This window comes from Erpetoichthys calabaricus, chromosome 4 (assembly GCF_900747795.2).
Source record: "Erpetoichthys calabaricus chromosome 4, fErpCal1.3, whole genome shotgun sequence".
Lineage (NCBI taxonomy): Eukaryota > Metazoa > Chordata > Cladistia > Polypteriformes > Polypteridae > Erpetoichthys > Erpetoichthys calabaricus.
In genome coordinates this window covers 8395489-8417835 of record NC_041397.2, presented here as the reverse complement: position 1 = coordinate 8417835, position 22347 = coordinate 8395489, and the positions used below count along the sequence as shown (strand labels likewise).

The window sequence follows — 22347 nt, the reverse complement described above, 5'->3', positions numbered from 1 at the left end:
CCTGACCCAGGTAAGGAAATAACTGCTGCATGTGGGGGGGGTGGGAGGGGGGGGGGGTAGGGAGGTCAAAATTTATTTTTTATTTTTATTTTTTTTTTGGCATTGTTATTGGATATTCCCCCAACCTGATAATAATCACAAATGAGAAATAAAAAAGTCTCTACTTGGAAATGTCTTTGTCTCCCTGTCTCTCCACTTCCAAAATTAAATTTTTGAGATGAATTTACAGCACTAAGGAAGGCCCAGTGCGCCAGAAAACTGAGACCAAAGGGTCAATATAATTATTACGTGGACAATAGTTTGGTATTGTGACGTGACAGTCGCTGTCTTGCACCCCGGGACCCGAGGCTGAGTCTCAGTAATGAGATTGTGGGTTCGCTTCCCGGGTCCTCCTTGTGAGAAAAGCGTAAAGAATTAAAGAAATATTATTATTAGCTAAGCCAACGTTATTGAGCTTGAAACGGTGACCGGAAAGAAGCGCACGGGGAAAAAATACGCATACGGCAAAGGCATATATATGAGAAAGAAGAAAAACATTTTATGTTACACATCGCAATAAACGAAATTGTATAATTGTTCACTAAACAGATTTATAAGCTTGTATGTTTTAATTTGTACTAATTGGGGTAGTGAGCTGTTGGATGGTCCATTAAATAAAATAAGTCATTAATCCTTTTATTACTGTCATTGTTGTGCCTAAATTACCATTTCTAGGAAATGATTATTCTTTAGTTTTCAGAATTTATATTATACCTTCTTATTTCACAGGTAGGCAAATTAGGGCTTTATAGTTTTGATTACGTCAAGTAAGTGAAGGTCGTCCTATAAACAGGCCACACAGTTAAGTTTTCTTTAATCTTCCCTAACTTTCGAGCAAGGCAAGTCGACATTTTTTTTTTTCTTTAAATAAGCGAGGTGGAGTTATCGATCAGAAAGGCAAGCAAATACTCAGTTACAGGGGATTTGAATATCTGCGTTTTCGCACAATAAATGGAAGAGATACTTGGAGGTGCCGTGAGAATCGATAGACAAAGTGCCATTCCTTAATGAAAACGAAGAGCGGAGACATTGTACAAGAGCAAACCAGTCATTGTTTTATTATAATAAAAAGTGTCTAGCAGTATAGGTGGAGTATATTTTTTATTTGTAATAGTTATTTGTCGCCGCTGGGTGCTTTTTTCTGTGTGCGTACTTTACCGTATGTGTATTCTTCCACATGCAATTATTTCCCGTACACTTCTTTCCGAGATTTGCTTGAAATGGGCGATTAGAAACGTAATGAAGTCCACCTTGAGGGGATACCACGAGACACCAGAGGAGATCGTGATGTGCCATTGGGATTAAAACACTTCCCCATTTTTGTGTCGCCTGTTCAAATTTTTAGGTCAGAATTGTTCGACCAATTTTGAATACAACTAATCTTGTCCCATTGCATAGCCCATCACTCAGACATCAATTACACAATCATAATAAGAAGTTACATTTATTGAGCGCTTTTCACAAACCCAAGGTCGCTTTACATACAGAGTTTGTAGAAGAGGAAAGTTTTCAGTTGAGATATTAAAAGTTGAGGAAGAGAGATCCAGAGTTGAGGGGCCATAACACTAAAGGACCTGCCCTCCCAGGGTGGAGCGTCTGGTGTGTGGGACCATAGACACGTATAGGTAGACGCCGCATTCACTGTGCTACCCAGTCGACACGATACGTCAGCGCGTACGCCATATTGCGGGTGGCAAAAGTGCCATTTAAACTAATACAGGTAAACGTGGAAACTGTGTTTTCTGATGAAAAAACAATAACGTCTAAAACAGTATCGTTTACATACAACAGATTTTGGCGAATCATTTAAATGCAATTCTTTATACCCATTTATACACTAATAATGACAATTATTAAATAATTATTATTATTCAATAATTCCTCCCATATAAGTAACATTTCTCAGACTGCCTTCTTCCATCTCTGAAACATTTCTAGACTTTGTCCTGTTCTTACACATCACAGTACTGAAGTATTGTTTAATGCCCGAGTCACCTCACCTATAGTTTACTGTAATGTTATTCTATCTGGCATCCCACAAAAACGTATCCATCGCTTACAACTTCTTCAAAATTCTGCTGCCAGGATAATAACCTGCTGTTGTAAATCCACTGAAGATATTACACCTCTTTCTCTCTCAACTTCACTGGCTCCCTGTTAACTACCGATTACACTACTAAATACCGCTCTTAACATTTAAAGTTCTCCATAACCTCACTGATCTCCTCCAGACTTACACTCCCTCTCACTCACTCAGATCCTCATCTGCACCTCGACTTTCTGTACCGCACATCACACTCAGTTCTATTGGAGCTCGAGTGTCTCTCATTGTGCTCCTCAACTCGGAAATTCTCATCCTTCTCATATTCGTCAGCTCGATTCAATAACACATTTTAAAACTAACCACAAAACTTATCTTTTCAAACTGGCATACCAATTGTGAATTGTTACTGCCAGTTATCTTTGTCTTTCTTTTAACAGTGAAATGATACACTCAATGACAAAAATAAACAATTTTATTGTATACAAATTGGCTTAATAATTTCTGAAAACATTTCACTCATTCCTCTCTCAATCTCTCTCTCTCTCTTTCACACACATACAGTAATGTGGTTACTTAAATATACACAGGATAGGATCTAAAATCCTTGAAACAGAACTGTCTTTCGTAGCTTTTTCCTTGTGTTGCCACTCTGTAATTTGAAAGTATTCAGTCTGGCAATATGGTGCAGCCTTAGTTTGTGGAAGACAGACACAACTAAAGACATGAGCATGAAATGATGGTTGTCAATTTCAAACTTTGTTTCCTCAATGTGGTCTATCATCTGAACCAATCTCAGCCCGAACAAACTGACTGATCAAAGATCCACTGACAGCTTGTCCTAATGTCGACTGTCGGATAACACGCTCAGCTGCTTTGACCACCTTGACTGGACCCTCAGAAGGAATCATCAGACCTCCTTTGTTTCTTTAATGTGAGCAAGTGGTAGCAATGATCATATGATGCCGGTACAGCATCTGATACCAAACTAGCACGGCACACATCACAGGACAGCTTTCTCAAAATCCCGTCTAAGGGCTACCTGACCTCCCACTGCTTCCTGAGGTGGATTTCTTTGGGAAACTTTCAAAGTTTGAGGAATGTTAACAGCTAACAACAATCTACATAGTTAGTGACTAAATACGTTTAGCCAAAACGTTGTTTGGAGGCTCACTTGAGCACATAAATGCATAGCTTTGCTATTTTAGCTTAAGTTAAGATTATAAAGCGGGATTTTCTAATGGCCAAATATAACAATTGTTCAGCTTTACCTATGAAATGTAATCCCTGTGATCTGGTTTGGAGCATACAGCGGTTTGTACAATCCCAAGCCGCACATGCGTCTTTATCTATTACTTCACTCCACAGCAGTGCCACTCGCAATATGGCGGCGACATTGATGGTCATGAGGCGTCTAGTAATTCTGTGTCTGTGTGGGACAGTCGGGAGATGACGGGGAGTGTAAGGAGCTGAGGGGGACAAAGGTTATGGAGGGCTGTGACGGGGAGAAGCCGAATCTTGAATTTAATCCTTGATGGGACCGGTAACCAGTGAAAAACAGGAGAGATAATAATAATGCATTTTATTTATAGGGCACTTTACTTTAGCAGTAAATCTCAAAGTGCAACATCAAAAGTTTAAACAAAGGCAAAGTAAAATAAGACAACAATAATTATAGCATTCTTGTTAATAAGCTGGCGGCACGGTGGCACAGTGGTAGCACTGCTGCTCTGCAGTTAGGAGACCCAGGTTCACGTCCCAGGTCCTCCCTGCGTGGAGTTACTTTATTGACATGAGCCATGTTTATTTAACATAGCATAATTAATTTAACAGAGTATGAAAAAGTTTTGGGTGGCGCAGTGGGTAGTGCTGCTGCCTCTCAGTAAGGAGACCCGTCTGGGTTCGCTTCCCGGGTCCTCTCTACGTGGAGTTTGCATGTTCTCCCCGTGTCTGCGTGGGTTTCCTCCCACAGTCCAAAGACATGCAGGTTAGGTGCATTGGCGATCCTAAATTGTGTGCTTGGTTTGTGTGTGCCCTGCGGTGGGTTGGCACCCTGCCCAGGATTGTCTCCTGCCTTGTGCCCTGTGTTGGCTGGGATTGGCTCCAACAGACCCCCGTGACCCTGTGTTCGGATTCAGCGGGTTGGTAAATGGATGGATGGATGTTAATAAGCTTTCCTAAATAGTAAAGTCTTTAACTGTTTCTTAAAGCAGCCCACAATCTGCTGTGTTCTCAGGCTCTCTGGTAGAACATTCCAGAGCTGTGGAGCTGCGGCCACAAAGCCTCAGTCACCCATTGTAAGAAGTTTGGTCACAGGGGGGGCGAAGGCGGTGGGCATTTGTAAAAATGGAGGTTTCTTGCAGTGGATTGTAGTATAAGGGGTTCCTTGAGATATTGTGGAGCCTTTCCATGGATGCACTGGTGAGTTTGTATTCGATACGGAGGTGGACAGGGAGCCAATGAAGTGACCGAAGGATTGGTGAGATGTGTTCATATTTCCGCACCCTCATCAGGATTCCTGCAGCACTATTTTGGGTTTGTTGGAGCTTTTGAAGGCTCTTCAAATGAGGAGTGCATTACAGTGGTCCAGCCTGGAGGAGACAAAGTCATGAACCAGCTTTTGAGCATCACAGAGGGAGCGGTAGGGACGGAGTTTGGTTATGTTTTAGAGATGAAGGAATGCCATTTTACAAAGGTGATGGACACGTGCATCAATGAGATGTGAGCAGAACGTTTTGTGTGGCTGAGAACTTCTGAATGTTCTGTAGCTTCTGTGTAGATTTGGTGGGGAGGCCAATGGAGAGGGAATTACTGTCATCAATACGAGACATTATGGAACATTGAACCAGAGTTTGAGCATCAGACAAGGACAGAAATGGACGACGTGACGGAGATGATGGAATGAAATTTTAGAAAGAGACCTGATGTGTATGTAGCTCAAAGTCAATTGATGAATCAAACAAAACACGGAGATTTCTGACAGCAGCAGCAGGATTGACAAGTGGACCATCAACAGAACCAGAGAAGTCGGGAGTTTGGGCCGACCAGTAACACTTCAGTTTTATTGGTATTAAGTTTGAGAAAGTGATTTTCCATCCATAGTTTAAGATCAGTGAGTCTGTCCTAAGATAGAACTGTCGTCTGCATAGCAGTGGAAGTTAAGGCCAATGTCTGTGAACAATCTGACCCAGAGGAAGGATATAAAGTAGAAAGAGGACTGAACCCTGAGGGACACCACGCGACACACAGGCGAGGTGGAGGATTTCTATCGGCCGAGTGTGACAAACTGCCCATTAGAAGGATGTGATGTGAGCCATTGAAGGGCTAAGCCAGAGAGACGTGACAGGAGGACTTCATAATGCTGCACTTAAGTCACGAAGGAGGACAATATGAATCTGCAGAGCAGAGAAGATCATTGACTACACGGAGAAGAGCCGTCTCAGTGCTGTGCTGTGTATGAAAGCCAGATATTACGATACGTCCTTCTCTCAACGGTAATTCATGCCGTGGAAGACCAGATGGTGTCAATGGTTGTAGACAATGAAATTAAAACCTGGATGGAGCAGACAGAACTCGTAACAAAACTGAACTCCTGTAAATTGGCACTAAAGCGCAACTTAAGAACATGGGCTCCTCTTCTCAGTCACTCCTGACGGTCATCTCATCAGACCTTCTTCTGATGCAAGGAATCTCGGTGTCATTTTTGATTCCTCCCTCTCTCATTCCATCCACATAAGAAACTTTCTTACTTTCACCTCCGTCACGTATCCCGTGTTCGCTCCTTCCTCTCCTTTTCTAACGCTGAGAAACTCGTCCCCTGCTTTTATCACATCCCACATCGATTATTGTAACCCGTTGCTGGCAGGTGCCCCTTGTAATCTCAGATCACAGCTCCAGTTGATGCAGCCGAATTTTGAAAGAGTCCTGACACGGACCAGCAACATGGAGCACATCACAGCCATCCTGCTCCGCCTTCACTGACTCCATGTGTCCTACAGGATTGAATTTCAAATTCTATTAAGCTACAAAGCTCACACCGGACTACTTCAGTGACCTTCTAAATCACTAGGCTCCTGTGATTCTGGTAATCTTGTTGTGCCTCACACTAACCTGAACTCCATGGGTGACAGCAGGACCTTCAGCTCCATAGCACCCAGACTTTGGAATGACTTCCCGACTCCATTCATTCTTTTAAAAAACAACTCAAAACTCATTTAGGAAGGCGTCTAAGTGAACTGAACATTCTGCCCTTTCTTTCAGTTTACCTCTCTGTCCAGGTGCTCAGGGTGACTTGTGTCTCTGTTGTTATATCACAGATGAGGTGATTTGTTAGGCTTCTGAATTTAGTATTGAATTTAGTATTTTGCTCTGGTTTATTGTTCTTTATTCTATTTAATGCTTTGTTATCTGTTTCATTGTTCTATTCAGGAAAACATTTATATCCAATGTTACATATACCATGCTGTTTTATTCTAAGACTCTGTGAAGTGCCTTGAGCATGAGAAAGGCGCTATATAAATAAAATGTATTATTTATAAATAAAATGTATTATTATTAGATTTCATGGTGGCACAGTGGTAGCACTGCTGCCTCTCAGTAAGGAGACCCGGGTTTGCTTCCCAGGTCCTCCCTGCGTGGGTTTCCTCCCACAGTCCAAAGACATGCAGGTGAGGTGCATTGGTGGTCCGAAATTGTGTGCTTGGTGTGTGGGGGGGTGTATGTGCCCTGCAGTGGGGAGGGTTTGTTCCTGCCTCATGCCCTATGTTGGCTGGGATTGGCTCCAGCAGACAGACCCTGTAGTTAGAATATAGCGGATTGGATCATGACTGACTGTATAATAGATAGATAGATATGAAAGGCACCAAAAAATAAATAGACAGATAGTGTGGGGTACAGCCTGGACACAGACAGGTAGACATGTTGTTACACCACACACACGTGTTTATTTACAAGTATTTACAATGATAGATTTGCACAAACCCAGTGCCTCGGCACCAATCACCCCTTCAGTCCTGGCCTTTCTCAATGCCTTTCACTGTCTCAGGTCCACCTCCACTCCTCTCCTCCGAGCTCTGTCTTCTTCCACCCGACTCCAGCCATCGAATGGAGGTTAGGCGGCCCCTTTTGTTCACACCCGGATGGGCTCCAGGTGCTTCCCAACACTCCTCCGCTAACACTCCCCTGAGGTCCAGGGCTCCCAAGGCATCGGGTCACCCCTTGGCGGTGACCACGGGCCCCTACAGGGTTGAGCTTCCCAGCTCTGTACCCGTGGCCCCCAACACAACCAGGGTGGTTGCCCCCTCGTGGTCTGGAGGAGGCACCTCCTGGGCGTCCCAGCTGGGTACCACAAAACATAAAAATGAAAGGTGCCATATTATAGATAGATGTGAAAGACACTATATAACAGATAGATATGAAAGGCACTATAAAATAGATAGATAGATAGATAGATAGATAGATAGATAGATAGATAGATATGAAAGGCACTATATAACAGATAGATAGATATGAAAGGCACTATATAACAGATAGATATATAGATAGATATGAAAGGCACTATATAATAGATAGATATATAGATAGATGTGAAAGGCACTATATAATAGATATATAGATAGATGTGAAAGGCACTATATAACAGATAGATAGATATGAAAGGCACTATATAACAGATAGATAGATATGAAAGGCACTATATAATAGATAGATATATAGATAGATGTGAAAGGCACTATATAATAGATATATAGATAGATGTGAAAGGCACTATATAACAGATAGATAGATATGAAAGGCACTATATAACAGATAGATATGAAAGGCACTATAAAATAGATATATAGATAGATGTGAAATGCACTATATAACAGATAGATAGATAGATAGATAGATAGATATGAAAGGCACTATATAATAGATAGATAGATATGAAAGGCACTATATAATAGATATATAGATAGATGTGAAAGGCACTATATAATAGATAGATAGATAGATAGATAGATATGAAAGGCACTACAGTGGTGTGAAAAACTATTTGCCCCCTTCCTGATTTCTTATTCTTTTGCATGTTTGTCACACAAAATGTTTCTGATCATCAAACACATTTAACCATTAGTCAAATATAACACAAGTAAACACAAAATGCAGTTTGTAAATGGTGGTTTTTATTATTTAGGGAGAAAAAAAAATCCAAACCTACATGGCCCTGTGTGAAAAAGTAATTGCCCCCTGAACCTAATAACTGGTTGGGCCACCCTTAGCAGCAAGAACTGGAATCAAGCGTTTGCGATAACTTGCAATGAGTCTTTTACAGCGCTCTGGAGGAATTTTGGCCCACTCATCTTTGCAAAATTGTTGTAATTCAGCTTTATTTGAGGGTTTTCTAGCATGAACCACCTTTTTAAGGTCATGCCATAGCATCTCAATTGGATTCAGGTCAGGACTTTGACTAGGCCACTCCAAAGTCTTCATTTTGTTTTTCTTCAGCCATTCAGAGGTGGATTTGCTGGTGTGTTTTGGGTCATTGTCCTGTTGCAGCACCCAAGACCGCTTCACCTTGAGTTGACGAACAGATGGCCGGACATTCTCCTTCAGGATTTTTTGGTAGACAGTAGAATTCATGGTTCCATCTATCACAGCAAGCCTTCTAGGTCCTGAAGCAGCAAAACAACCCCAGACCATCACACTACCACCACCATATTTTACTGTTGGTATGATGTTCTTTTTCTGAAATGCTGTGTTCCTTTTACGCCAGATGTAACGGGACATTTGCCTTCCAAAAAGTTCAACTTTTTACTCATCAGTCCACAAGGTATTTTCCCAAAAGTCTTGGCAATCATTGAGATGTTTCTTAGCAAAATTGAGACGAGCCCTAATGTTCTTTTTGCTTAACAGTGGTTTGCGTCTTGGAAATCTGCCATGCAGACCGTTTTTGCCCAGTCTCTTTCTTATGGTGGAGTCGTGAACACTGACCTTAATTGAGGCAAGTGAGGCCTGCAGTTCTTTAGACGTTGTCCTGGGGTCTTTTGATGAGTCGTCTCTGCGCTCTTGGGGTAATTTTGGTCGGCCGGCCACTCCTGGGAAGGTTCACCACTGTTCCATGTTTTTGCCATTTGTGGATAATGGCTCTCACTGTGGTTCGCTGGAGTCCCAAAGCTTTAGAAATGGCTTTATAACCTTTACCAGACTGATAGATCTCAATTACTTCTGTTCTCATTTGTTCCTGAATTTCTTTGGATCTTGGCATGATGTCTAGCTTTTGAGGTGCTTTTGGTCTACTTCTCTGTGTCAGGCAGCTCCTATTTAAGTGATTTCTTGATTGAAACAGGTGTGGCAGTAATCAGGCCTGGGGGTGGCTATGGAAATTGAACTCAGGTGTGATACACCACAGTTAGGTTATTTTTTAACAAGGGAGCAATTACTTTTTCACACAGGGCCATGTAGGTTTGGATTTTTTTTCTCCCTAAATAATAAAAACCATCATTTAAAAACTGCATTTTGTGTTTACTTGTGTTATATTTGACTAATGGTTAAATGTGTTTGATGATCAGAAACATTTTGTGTGACAAACATGCAAAAGAATAAGAAATCAGGAAGGGGGCAAATAGTTTTTCACACCACTGTATATAACAGATAGATAGATATGAAAGGCACTATATAACAGATAGATATGAAAGGCACTATATAATAGATAGATATATAGATAGATGTGAAAGGCACTATATAATAGATAGATAGATAGATAGATATGAAAGGCACTATATAACAGATAGATAGATATGAAAGGCACTATATAACAGATAGATAGATAGATAGATAGATAGATAGATAGATATGAAAGGCACTATATAACAGATAGATAGATGTGAAATGCACTATATAATAGATAGATAGATATGAAAGGCACTATATAACAGATAGATAGATGTGAAATGCACCATATAATAGATAGATATGAAAGGCACTATATAATGGATAGTCCCTAGTGTGTACTAGGTGTGTGTGTGTGCCCTGCGGTGGACTGGCGCCCTGCCCTGTGCCCTGTGTTAGCTGGGATTCGCTCCAACAGACCCCCGAGACCCTGTGTTAGGATATAGCGGGTTGGATGGATATTTTAAGTCAGGGGTCTTCAATCACGGTCCTGGAGGGCCGCAGTGGCTGCAGGTTTTTGCTCCAACCCAGTTGTTTAATAAGAAGTCCTCATTGCTCCAGTAACACTTCTGCTTCACTTTAGTGGTCTCGCTCATTAAGATTTTGAACCCTTATTGCTGATTTTAGTCTTAAACAGCTGTATTCTTGGTCTTTTAATTGCTCCTAATTAGTAATAACATGCAAATGACAGAAGAGACCAGCAGTTCTCCATTTAACTTGTTACCATTGACACCTGTGTGCGTATTTATCATGCACTATTGGGTTTAATTAAATACTTAGAAGGAAAGTGAAGGACATTTTGGCCTTCAAATCATTTGGATGATATCCTTAGAAAGGGGAAGAAAATCTAGAATATGAGAATGAGCTGACATAGCAGAGTTAAAGCACCGACAAGCCATGCCATTAAATTATTAGCCAGAATTGCTTTCTAATTAAGCAACCAGGTTAGGGACTGCGGCCCTCCAGGACTGGGATTGAGGACCCCCGCTCTACGTGATTTTGTAAGTTGATGTTTTCATCTTCCGCACCATCACCTCCAACTGTCTCAGCAGAGTCTATTGATACGCATTTAACCAGTGTGCCATTTTACCGATTTTCACGTTAATTCATTTCACTCTCAGTGCTAGGATTGCCCGTGTACTCCTTTTTTCTGTTGATAGCCCTTCAGTATGAAATTCTTCATTATGATTTGGACATAAGAAGTCTTCTTTTATTGGGAACTTAAAGTGAGGGAAACGTAAAAATATACAAGAGCTGAGAGAGCAGAAAGTGTGTCTGTCAAAAGCATTCACACCAATGAGAGAAGAGAGGGGCGTGGACCATTGAGAGGAGGGCGGGACTTGAGAAAATCTCTTGGAAATAGTCTTGTCTCGAAGATTTTCTTTTATAATATATATAATCTCGATTATTCATCCATCCATTATCCAAGCCGCTATATCCTAACTACAGGGTCACGGGGGTCTGCTGGAGCCAATCCCAGCCAACACAGGGCACAAGGCAGGAAACAAACCTCGGGCAGGGCCGCTTTGCTGGTTCGCAGTCCCGACGTCCCCTGTCGTGTCTGAGTGCTGCTCGGCAGATCTGCTTTTAGCGCTTCTTACGGTTTGCTTTGACCTGCAACACCCTTCCCACCTTAAATGTGCGATACACTTTTTTCTCTTTAGATTTTGCAGTTTTCCCCTTGAATATAGTTTAAAGTCTGAGTGTCGTCTTCTTCTTCTTCTTCTCCTCTTCCCGTTAGAGTTTGCCGCAGCGGATCAGACTGTTTAAAGTCTAATGGTAATTTGATTAAATACAATATTTTGTTAAATAAGATCGTAAGCTGTAATGCGTAGTGTTCTCTTAAAAGCAGACAATCTTACCTATGTTGTGATTTACGGAAGTCAAATCGGATTGCACAATTGAATACATTTCCATTGGTAGAATATGCGGGGGCCACTCGCTACAGAACTGCTGGTCACTCCAGACGCGCAGGGTTACCACAAACACGTGTCTTGGAGCGCATTGCACCGTCCTCCCGATTGCAGTATTAACATGGAAATACGTACAGTAATCCTAAATGGCGTCTGATCGGAGCTAACACTGAAAACTGCGGGCCTGCACTGGCGTCAATAGAAATGGGGGTGGAAAAGAATCCAGTTCGGCCTCGCGGGGAGCGGCAGCCCCGTCGCCTTTAACAATGTCACCGTTTTAATGGATGAAGCTGCTGGAGACGGGTGACTAAAAATGCAGATTTTCTAAGGAAGAAAGGTCTTTGTTGTAGATAGTAACTGTTTGGCTTTAACAAATTAAACGGATAAATGCTGCTTTCGTTGAGTGTACAGGATATAAACACACACACACACACACACACACACTGCTTCGTAATGAAAAAAGTGCTCCACATATCCTCCAACATACAGAAACATCGGGTGGTCGTGCTTAGGACACGAAACGGCAACGCTTGCATTTGTAGACGGAATGGCTTTTTTTTTTGACCGTTTATGTTCTACGGCGACATCGAACCCGTTTGAAACAGCAATCATATAAAAGGTCCAAGAGCACACCTTAAAGACATCGGAAGAGTTAACAGTTTGGAAACAAGGGGCTTCTTCTGTATCCATCTTATATAGTGCCTTTCACGTCTATTAATCAATTTTAAGCATGGGCCCGGCCTTTCACAGCTGGCCTTGTGTTTGGAAAAGAAAGATGAAGACCTTTACACAATTAGTAAGAGTGAGCGGCCTGAGGACAGAGGTCTTCTGTCTGTTTTGGTAACGGTGTGCCATCCAGATCGGTCTCTCAGTCAATTACTGTATATGGAGTCATCCCCGATAATCTCTGCATTACACCCGGCTTTACTACTTATACTGTATATTCACTTAATTGTGCCTTTACAATCTGTTATATAGTGCCTTTATATTTTACAGTGCCTTTATTATCTATTCATCTCTGCAGTAATAGTGCCCTATCTATCTATCTACCAACCATATAGTGCCTTTCCTATTTATATTATACATTGCCTTTATTATCTATTAATATTAATAGTATATTTCCTATCTATCTATCTAAACATACATTATATAGTGCGCTCTTATATAGTGCCTTTCATACCTATCAATTATATAGTGTCTTTCCTATGTATCTCTGTATTAATAGTACCTTTCCTATCTGTCTATCTATACATACATTATATACTGTAGTCTATTATATAGTCTTTCATATCAATCTGTTTATCTATCCGCCATATAGTGACTTTCCTATTTATGTGTATTATACATTGCCTTTATTATCTATTCATCTCTGCATTAATAGCATATTTCATATCTATCTATCTATACATTATATAGTGCTCTATTATATAGTGCCTTTCCTATCTATTTATTTATCTGTCTGTCTATCTGTCTATCTCTGTATTAATAGTACCTTTCCTATCTGTCTATCTATGCATACATTATATAGTGCTCTATTATATAGTGTCTTTCACGTTAATCTATTTACCTATCCACCATATAGTGACTTTCCTATTTATGTATATTATAATTGCCTTTTATTATCTATTTATCTCTGCATTAATAGTATATTTCATATATCTATCTATCTATCTATACATTATATAGTGCTCTATTATATAGTGTCTTTCACATTAATCTATTTGTCTATCCGCCATTAGTGACTTTCCTATTTATGTGTATTATACATTGCCTTTATTATCTATTCATCTCTGAATTAATAGCATATTTCATATCTATCTATCTATACATTATATAGTGCTCTATTATATAGTGCCTTTCCTATCTATTTATTTATCTGTCTGTCTATCTATCTCTGTATTAATAGTACCTTTCCTATCTGTCTGTCTATCTATCTATCTATCTATCTATACATTATATAGTACTCTATTATATAGTGTCTTTCACATTAATCTATTTATCTATCCACCATATAGTGACTTTCCTATTTATGTGTATTATACATTGCTTTTATTATCTATCTCTGCATTAATAGTATATTTCATATCTATCTATCTATACATTATATAGTGTTCTATTATATAGTGCCTTTCCTATCTATTTATTTATCTGTCTATCTATCTATCTCTGTATTAATAGTACCTTTCCTATCTGTCTATCTATACATACATTATATAGTACTCTATTATATAGTGTCTTTCACATTAATCTATTTATCTATCCACCATATAGTGACTTTCCTATTTATGTATATTATACATTGCCTTTATTAACTATCTCTGCATTAATAGTATATTTCATATCTATCTATCCATACATTATATAGTGCTCTATTATATAGTGTCTTTCATATCTATCTATCTAATAGCACCTTTTCACATTCTCTTTTGTATGTTGCTTTGGATAAAAGGATCTGCAAAGCAAATAAATGTAAATCTTTCTCTGTCTTCTCTATCTACGTATCTGTCTTATATAGTGCCCTTTGTTCCTATCTATGTTTCATAGTTCATAATTATATAGTGCCTTTTATATGTACCTTCTATCTGGTTTATAGCACCTTGTATAGTTCATTCATATCTCTCTCTGTCTATTGTATATAGTGTCTTTCGTATCTGTCTATCAGCAAAAGAAGGAAGCCCCAAACGTCTAATATCGTGGTTAAGAGTTGACAGCTCGAATTCAGGGGTCGTTGTCTGTCTCTCTTACATAGTGTCTTATATAGTGCCTTTCATATCTGTCGAGAAACGAGGGAAGCCCCAGACGGTTAGTGCGTGATACGAGTGAACAGTACGCTTGTTTCTGGAAAATCCTCCGGAGTGTCCGTCCGACACCGATGATGACATTAAGCAGTCGGTGACGATGTAACCACACAGCCCGATCGCCAGTGTTAAATTAACATGTAAACCGTAAAAGTAGAGAGCTGGTTTAACTCTGGCGGTGTATTCATTTGCATTTGCCCTGCTGTTTTGAAATGACATCGTTTTCGCACAGACATTGCAGGATAAAGGCGGGGCAGTTATTTAATTGATGTAATTATAAGGTGACACGACGGCGCTTGGTATTGTTTCGCTCCTCGAAATTTCAGTTTAGTTCACTTTGTGTTTGTTTAATACTCTTCCATGAATGCGCAGGCGCAGAGCGCTGCCAGAAGTTCTCATGTAAAATGCAAACTTTTTTTTTTTTTTTTAAATACAGAATTAATATGCTTAAAAACACAGACTGGTTTACACACACAAGGAAACAAAGTAGTTTGAAACTGATTAAAATAAATGGGAAAGACCACTATAGGTCCATTAATTAATCATTGAACCGTGGCCAGTTGACACATCATGTTGCGCAAATCTGCTTTAGGAGGAATGCGAGACTGTGTGATAAAAAGCCTGTGATGATGGCCTGCCTGGTAGTCGTGTTTACCGATTGGGTTAACTTCTTATCGGTGCTAATGGATTTAAAAAGCAAGGCTTTGAGAGAGCCGAACAACTGCGGATCTGCTCTTCACTACGTGCGAACTGCGCCTGTGCAACAATTACAGTCAACACGCCACACCGCGCGGGCGCCGCTCTTTTGAGCTTCTGGGTTTTATTAATTAAAATGTTTATTTATTTCCCCTCACCCCTCCCCCCCAAAATACACAAGAAAACTGCACAAGAATAACTTTATACTCTTCAATATAAAGGTGCCGGAATTTTTTTTGTTTTTGTTTTATTTTTCTTCAGAATGAAGCCACAGGGGAACCGTTTTTGATTCTCAAAAGATCCCATCCACATGAAGGTTCCGGAAAGGACCTTTTATCGATTTAGCTCTGTGACAGGCGTCGTGCAGTAAATAACCATGAATAGAGGATGACAGATTTGTGAAACGCCAATGGATCATGATAAAAAAAAAAAGTAAGAAATGAACGAGAGGAGATTAGTTATTCCATTCGTCACTCGTTTGTTTAGCTAATAGCTACGATGTCCCGATGTCTCATCCAAATGCTTCTTAAAGGTTTTCAAAGTTTCTGCTTCCAAAAACAACCAAATAAACAAACAAACCAACCAACAAAATAAATAAATAAATAAATAAATAAATAAATAGACTCTCGTTGCATACAATAACACAGGCAAAGTCCATATTTTCTTATCCGGTTAGTGTCCTGCTAGGTAGCCTACTATACGGTTTTCCCCCATATTTTGAAGATTTTTAAAACCCAAACAACTAACTTTATATGCAAAGAAGCCTTCTCAGAATGATATGATGCTTGATTAAGAAATGGTGCTACGAAAAATCTTCGTACTACCCAGTAAAGAACCTGAAAGTGTCATTAAGTTGACATCGACCCTAAACGCACCAAAGCGAAGCATCCCGAAGTGACAAAGGTGCGGAGAGAAGTGCAGGATATTGAAGGGCAACGGAGAGGTCTGAAGGTCTGACCACACGGGTTCAAAAACCTGTCAACAGCGAGCATGACACTAGTTTATGTGCCAGATATAGCGCCTTTCTGACTTGTCACGTAGTCCATCTACAACTGCTTTATATAGTGCCTTTTGTCATTCGTGAACAATGTATCTGCTTATAGGTCTAAGCTCCTCGTGCCCTTAATGGGAAACAGGCAGCAACAGAAAACGGAGACATGAACGACTGTCTAATATTTTATATAGGAGCTTATCTAGTTGTCAGATAGCTAGATAGATCTGAAAGGCACTATATTAGATAGATAGATGAATAGATCTGAAAGGCACTATATTAGATAGAGAGATAGATCTGAAAGGCACTATATTAGAGAGATAGATCTGAAAAGCACTATATTAGATAGATAGAGAGATAAATCTGAAAAGCACTATATTAGATAGAGAGATAGACCTGAAAGGCACTATATTAGATAGATAGATAGATCTGAAAGGCACTATATTAGATAGAGAGATAAATCTGAAAAGCACTATATTAGATAGAGAGATAGATCTGAAAGGCACTATATTAGATAGATAGATAGATAGATAGATAGATAGATAGATAGATAGATAGATAGATAGATAGATAGATAGATACGCCCAATATACATAATCTACATCCAAGTGACTTTCATAAATTAAACATGCGAAACGTATAAAACATATTTAAGTTGCCACCTTTTTTTAAATTAATTAATTTTGCAAAGTGATGTTTACACATTTAACTAAAACCTTTTCAATTCACCTTTTTACGCGTATTTTCACAGACTGGACTCTTTCTGTGTCGAGGTGATGATGTCCGGCTTAAAACGTTTCATTTCGATAGAATTACAAAGCCAAGGCGAATTCCAATTCCAAGTGATGATTAGAAATTCCATATGAACACGGTATAAAGTTTACTTTTGTTGAAATTACATTCTTATTCGAAACGTCGATTCGTGACTCAATAGGAATGCATTTATAAGCAGAATGTTGCTGAGATTTGATAAAAACTTGCATATTTGTTCCTGTAGTGATTAGCGGTGCCTCTCCAAGTTTAATTTCACTGAAATGAGAAACAAAACTTTATTTTTAGTCCTGCTGAGGATCAGCGAATCCATCAGAGTGCACTAAAAAAGTCAAATCTTCGATTAAATTAGGTAATCTGATTTTATATTTATATATAGCGTTCACAATTTTGTGTTAAAGGGGATAATTTTGCCGAAATTAAAATGCGTTCTTAATCCTGACTAAACCAAATGTAATGATTGTCACTGAAAAGTAACTAAAATGCTGCCTTCTTACTCCACGTGATGATTACTGATTCCATTTGAACATAATATTCGCCCTTTTTGGGTTCGTTTTCATGAAGTTGGTTTGAAACGTTAATTTAAATGTACGTGTCCTGTTTCATTTTGCTTGCAACACCATGCAGTTCCCTTCCGTTTTCTCGGCGAAAATAGAGATTGCGAAATTCGGTCCTTGTCGCTTTTTTTTGTTTTGTTTTATTTTATTTAAAAGAAAGACTTTAACCATTTCTACTTATACTTGAGAAGGTGTGGGCCACGTGTGCCCCCCCAATAGACAACAACTACAACAAAACAAGAGTAGTTAAACAGATTTAAAATCCAGGTTGATGTTTTGTAGAACGGGGTTTTGAAAAAAAGAAACTGTGGATGTAAGAGAATTATTTTTAGCTACTCTTGTGTATTTTTGGACCAAAGAGGAACTATCAGTTTCCTTTAAATAAGGATGTTCTCCGTTAAAGGTCACATCTTTGCTCCGTGTTAAAAGAAAACAGGGCCTCGCAAAGCCAAAGCACAATACACACTGCAAGCTCATCTTAAAGCGTCTACGAAAAGAAAAAAAAATCAAAGCAGGATCGGTTTACTGCGGCTTTTTAAATGGGGGGATTGAACTACAAGCCGCGTAAATTGTGTATTGGGACTGCTGTTAATTTGATTTTAGCACGGCTGTTATTTTTCACACGTTTCCTTTAACGTTCTCTACAACCGGAGATCTGTGTTTGTTTAAAATGTGTCACTTTAGTGAAGATGAATGCGCGTTTAACGAAAAGGTAATTGTGTCTCACTCAGTGAAGCAACAGCAAAGAAACGCACGCGAAATGTACGGGCTGCTTGGCGGACTTAACGTTTGTTTTTAACTCTTCTAAATTCCGTCTGAGTATCAGTTGGGTTAAGCTAAAACTTCGAGAGCTATTTAGGCAAAGAGTTTTTATTTATTTTTATTTTAATAAACCTGAATTCTATTTAATTAAAAAATCAGAACGTTGATCTGTTACTTTACCTTCTGAATTAAATGAAGACCTGCTTCGACTTGCCAGTTTTAGGAAGCGTGTATCAGTTTCTTTCTTTCTTTCTTTCTTTCTTTCTTTCTTTCTTTCTTTCTTTCTTTCTTTCTTTCTTTCTTTCTTTCTTTCTTTCTTTCTTTCTTTCTTTCTTTCTCGTTCCATCTCCATTGATCAAGTTTTATCTGGGCTGCTGAGAATGATTAATCAAGATCAAAGGCAGGCATTTACGGGATACGGCGAGCACAGTCCTTACTCTGCGCCTGCCTGTCTCGTTTCTCTTGTACTTTCCACACGAGCGCGACGCGCATTAACGCAGTGAACGCGGCCGTGGATCGAAGTGGATTCGCGTTGATTAATTATTTCATGAAACATTTCTTACGATCAACACCCCTGACCAATTTAGTATAACGTCTTAAGTATCTAACCCTGCTTTTTTTTGTCATAAAATGAGACTGTATTTTAGTTTCGATGCCTATAGTTGCTCTACACGCACTTTACTAAAATTTCTCTGGCAAAGAGAGCATTAAGACTTTTGGCACACGAGAGAAGAGCATTCAGTCCACCGAGCTCGTTTTGTTAGCATATAGTTAAGTTAAAGAAACGCTATAATTGAATTCGGGTTCACTTACAAAGAAAAAGTTTCAAATTTCGAAAACAAGAAAATAATTCACTTACATACGCAAATCCGTCCCTTCAAAACGAGTTAAAAGAACAGCATTGTTTTCACGCATCTGCAAAAGGATATTATTTGTAGAAGTTCAGTTCACATTGAAAACTAAAAAGAAAAAAAAATCAGAAATATGTGATTAAAACACACACACACACAAAACATTTTAGTGACATATTTCTGAATTAACAACAGTTTGCTGTCTGGAAACATATAAGAAAGTAAAAGGGCAGATGCTGTACCAGCAGCTTAGATTCACACGCGATAAAACATCATTTAAATATAAAAGGTTAAACATTTCCTATTTACATTTGCGCAAAAATAAGACCGCAGCATACACTGTCATTAACGGGTGCGTGTGGCTGTATTTATACATATAAAATTAAAATGTCTTTGGGATTGAATTTCCCTACTTATCTTTATATTGCACATTCATATCTAAATGGAAGGAAGGTTGGGAGCATGCATATCTGTATACTTGTATGCAATTTATTAATTTAATTAGTTCAAAATAATTTCAATAATTTTAATCACAATCAAAATGCCTTACTTTAAAACTTAAAGCCTACATTATATTGTACATACACACACACATTATATATATATATATATATATATATATATATATATATATATATATATATATATATATATATAAGAGATGTGGGCGCGTACACTTATTTAAACGTACTTGTTTAACTTTCTGGAGCATGAAACTGGATCGCCCGATTCTCTATTAACTAAACTACGATTTTGCCCGGTAGTGGGCGCTGTTGATCTATGGAAAAAAATGTTTTAATAACAATCTCCTTTTCTCAAACACTAAACCAGGCAAATTATACAGAAGACTCGAATGTGTTAAAGGCCTTTATTGAGTAAAGATTCAAACTGAAAAAGAAGGGAAATAAAAACGTACACATGTATAATCTTTAAACACATAGTGAATTTCAATATTGGACCCTGTTCCTTCCACATTAAGGAACATTTTCAATCCCCGCGTGTTCATGCGTTAATACATACTGCTCAGTTACAATGTTACTGAATTTTACAATTATTGTATTTAAAAAGGAACATCGCTGCTTCTCGTTCCCGAGACAAGGGGCGCGCTTCCCACTTCCAACACGTCTGCCCAAGTTTTGCTAATTAGACTTAAGAATGATTATTCATCTTTAATCAAGTATCTTTCAGTCGTAAATGCCACTCACACCCTGTAAAACACTTGAGCGTCTCCCGGTTAGAGGTCTGCCTGTTTGACCCTCGAGGATGTGTAGTTGATTCAGACTTATATGTTAAAAGTTAAAAAAAAAAACGGAAGAACGGTACTTTACAGAAGACACCGAATTCCAGATTTTATTTAAATTTACTGGAGACCCTTTCAGTTATGGCATATTTCTAAACTTATTACCGCTCATATCTCATACATTTTAATGTATTTTAATAGCTATTGTGCCATGCATTTAGAGAACGCGATCGTCGGTTTTAGCTCTATTGATAAAATAAACCGTACGACTGCTTCGAAATGCAAAAACGAACTTTTCTGATATGTGCATATCGTATCATATGAGTTTTGAATCGACTTGCCGAGGTTAGCATTCTAGTTTCTATATGGAAACGTCTAAGCGAAGCCTTTTCGGCATTTATGGGGTTAATGTATACTCATTAAGGTCATATACATACGATTACTGTTTCATTCCTTGTAGTTTTCAGGTGCTTGTGCACTCAGCCAACCGTAAAGCGCCTCGCTGATTGACAATCTTGCGTTCCATTTAGAAAAAAGCGCCTGCCAATGGGCGCAGACGTGGGCGGAGCTCCGTCGTAGAAATTGCTACCAAACATTGTGTCTTTTAGTCACTCTCAGTTAGTTCAATCCGAGGCGGCTGCAGTGCTGCTCCTGGCGGCGACGGCTCTGGTAGTGGAGTATCCAGCTTGCAAATTAATGAATTTACGGCATTAACAATAAAAAACATCTGCTGATTCTATTTGAACATCAATAAGGACTTAATTACAAAAGAACGTGGCTGCGAAGGAAGAAATACAAATACAGCTTTTTGCCTTGTTTTGCCGAAACCAACACGTTCGAATGCGCTTTGGCTTGTTCCGATTCTGATTAGCAGTTTCTAAGGAGGCATTTTGGAATACATTTGGACGAATACCACCGAAAGGGCATCTGCAGTGTACAGTTCGCCAAACGGTGCCTACATACGCACTGTTAATTTGGATCTTTACCGACAACTGCCGCTGGATCGTGGGATAGACTCTGGTGCATTAAAAGGTGCATTCGTATAATTTTTACAGTATTTGCCCTACAACGGAGAAAGACGCGCTCTGGGACTAGAAACCTATTTGTGCGATTTTTTTTTCTCTCTTTTGGGAATTGGGGATGCCGTTTTTAAGTTTATTTCTCTGGCTGTTTTTACATTTGGAAGCCTTTTTTTAAGCGAAACCAAAAAAAAAAGGATCGTCCGCTCTAGCGTGTTGTTGCTACCTTTCCGAAAGCGCTGACTGGGAGTGATCGACCATGACGATGATAATGAGGAACTGGCTTTGGAAATACTGCTTTGGAGTTTTGGTCATGATATGCAGGATAGCATTATCCCGTTCGACGATTTTGGACTCCATCTACTGGAATTCATCAAATACCAAGTAAGGCTAATTTCCTTGGGCTAACCAGTTTACGCGTTTGGATCGGGTTGTATCCCAACCGACTCCTTTCGCCTTTGGAATTTTTTGTTTTTTTTATTTAAACTTTTGTTTGTTATAGAATACCCCGTGATTCCCAAAACCCAATTAAAGCGCTTTTATGTTTATTTAAAGTGGACGATTTTAATCTTGTACAGTGCAATACTCCATTGACGCTTAGCAAAGTTGTCTAATCGGGTGTGTCTTCTCAGGTGGTGTGTATGTATATAACCTTTCAAAAGTGAACACTTGATGGCTTAGTACTTTTTTCATTTTACATTATCTCGCTGTTCACTTTTTTTTTTTTTTTTTTTTTTTTTTCTCCACTTGCCAAAACTAAATTCTGCTAGCATAAGCATTTCTATCAGACAATCCATCACTGTGAACATTTTCTTACATAAGATACTTGTCCGACCTTCGTTTTTCATCCTCTTAATATACAAGGGGCAAATAAAGTTTAGCTGTCTAGCTAGTAGTGACAGACGCCGCTCACAGCTTCAAGTAAAATACTTATTTTATTAACAAACGATATGTAAAGCGTTCCTGTTTTGGAGCGCTTACACCAAATGGCCGTACCTGTTGGTACTAGAGGTTGT

The 22347-nt window shown here is 39.1% G+C and overlaps 1 protein-coding gene across 1 annotated transcript in view; it reads left to right on the top strand.

The window, feature by feature from the left end:
* The first annotated feature begins 20916 nt into the window (after nucleotides 1-20916).
* Nucleotides 20917-22347, top strand: part of efnb2a (ephrin-B2a) — a 51874-nt gene continuing 50443 nt past the window's right edge. The window contains exon 1 of the mRNA XM_028799217.2: nucleotides 20917-21715. Within this exon, the coding sequence (XP_028655050.1) occupies nucleotides 21591-21715 (125 nt within the window). The 5' untranslated portion in view covers nucleotides 20917-21590. The remainder of the gene's footprint in view (nucleotides 21716-22347) is intronic.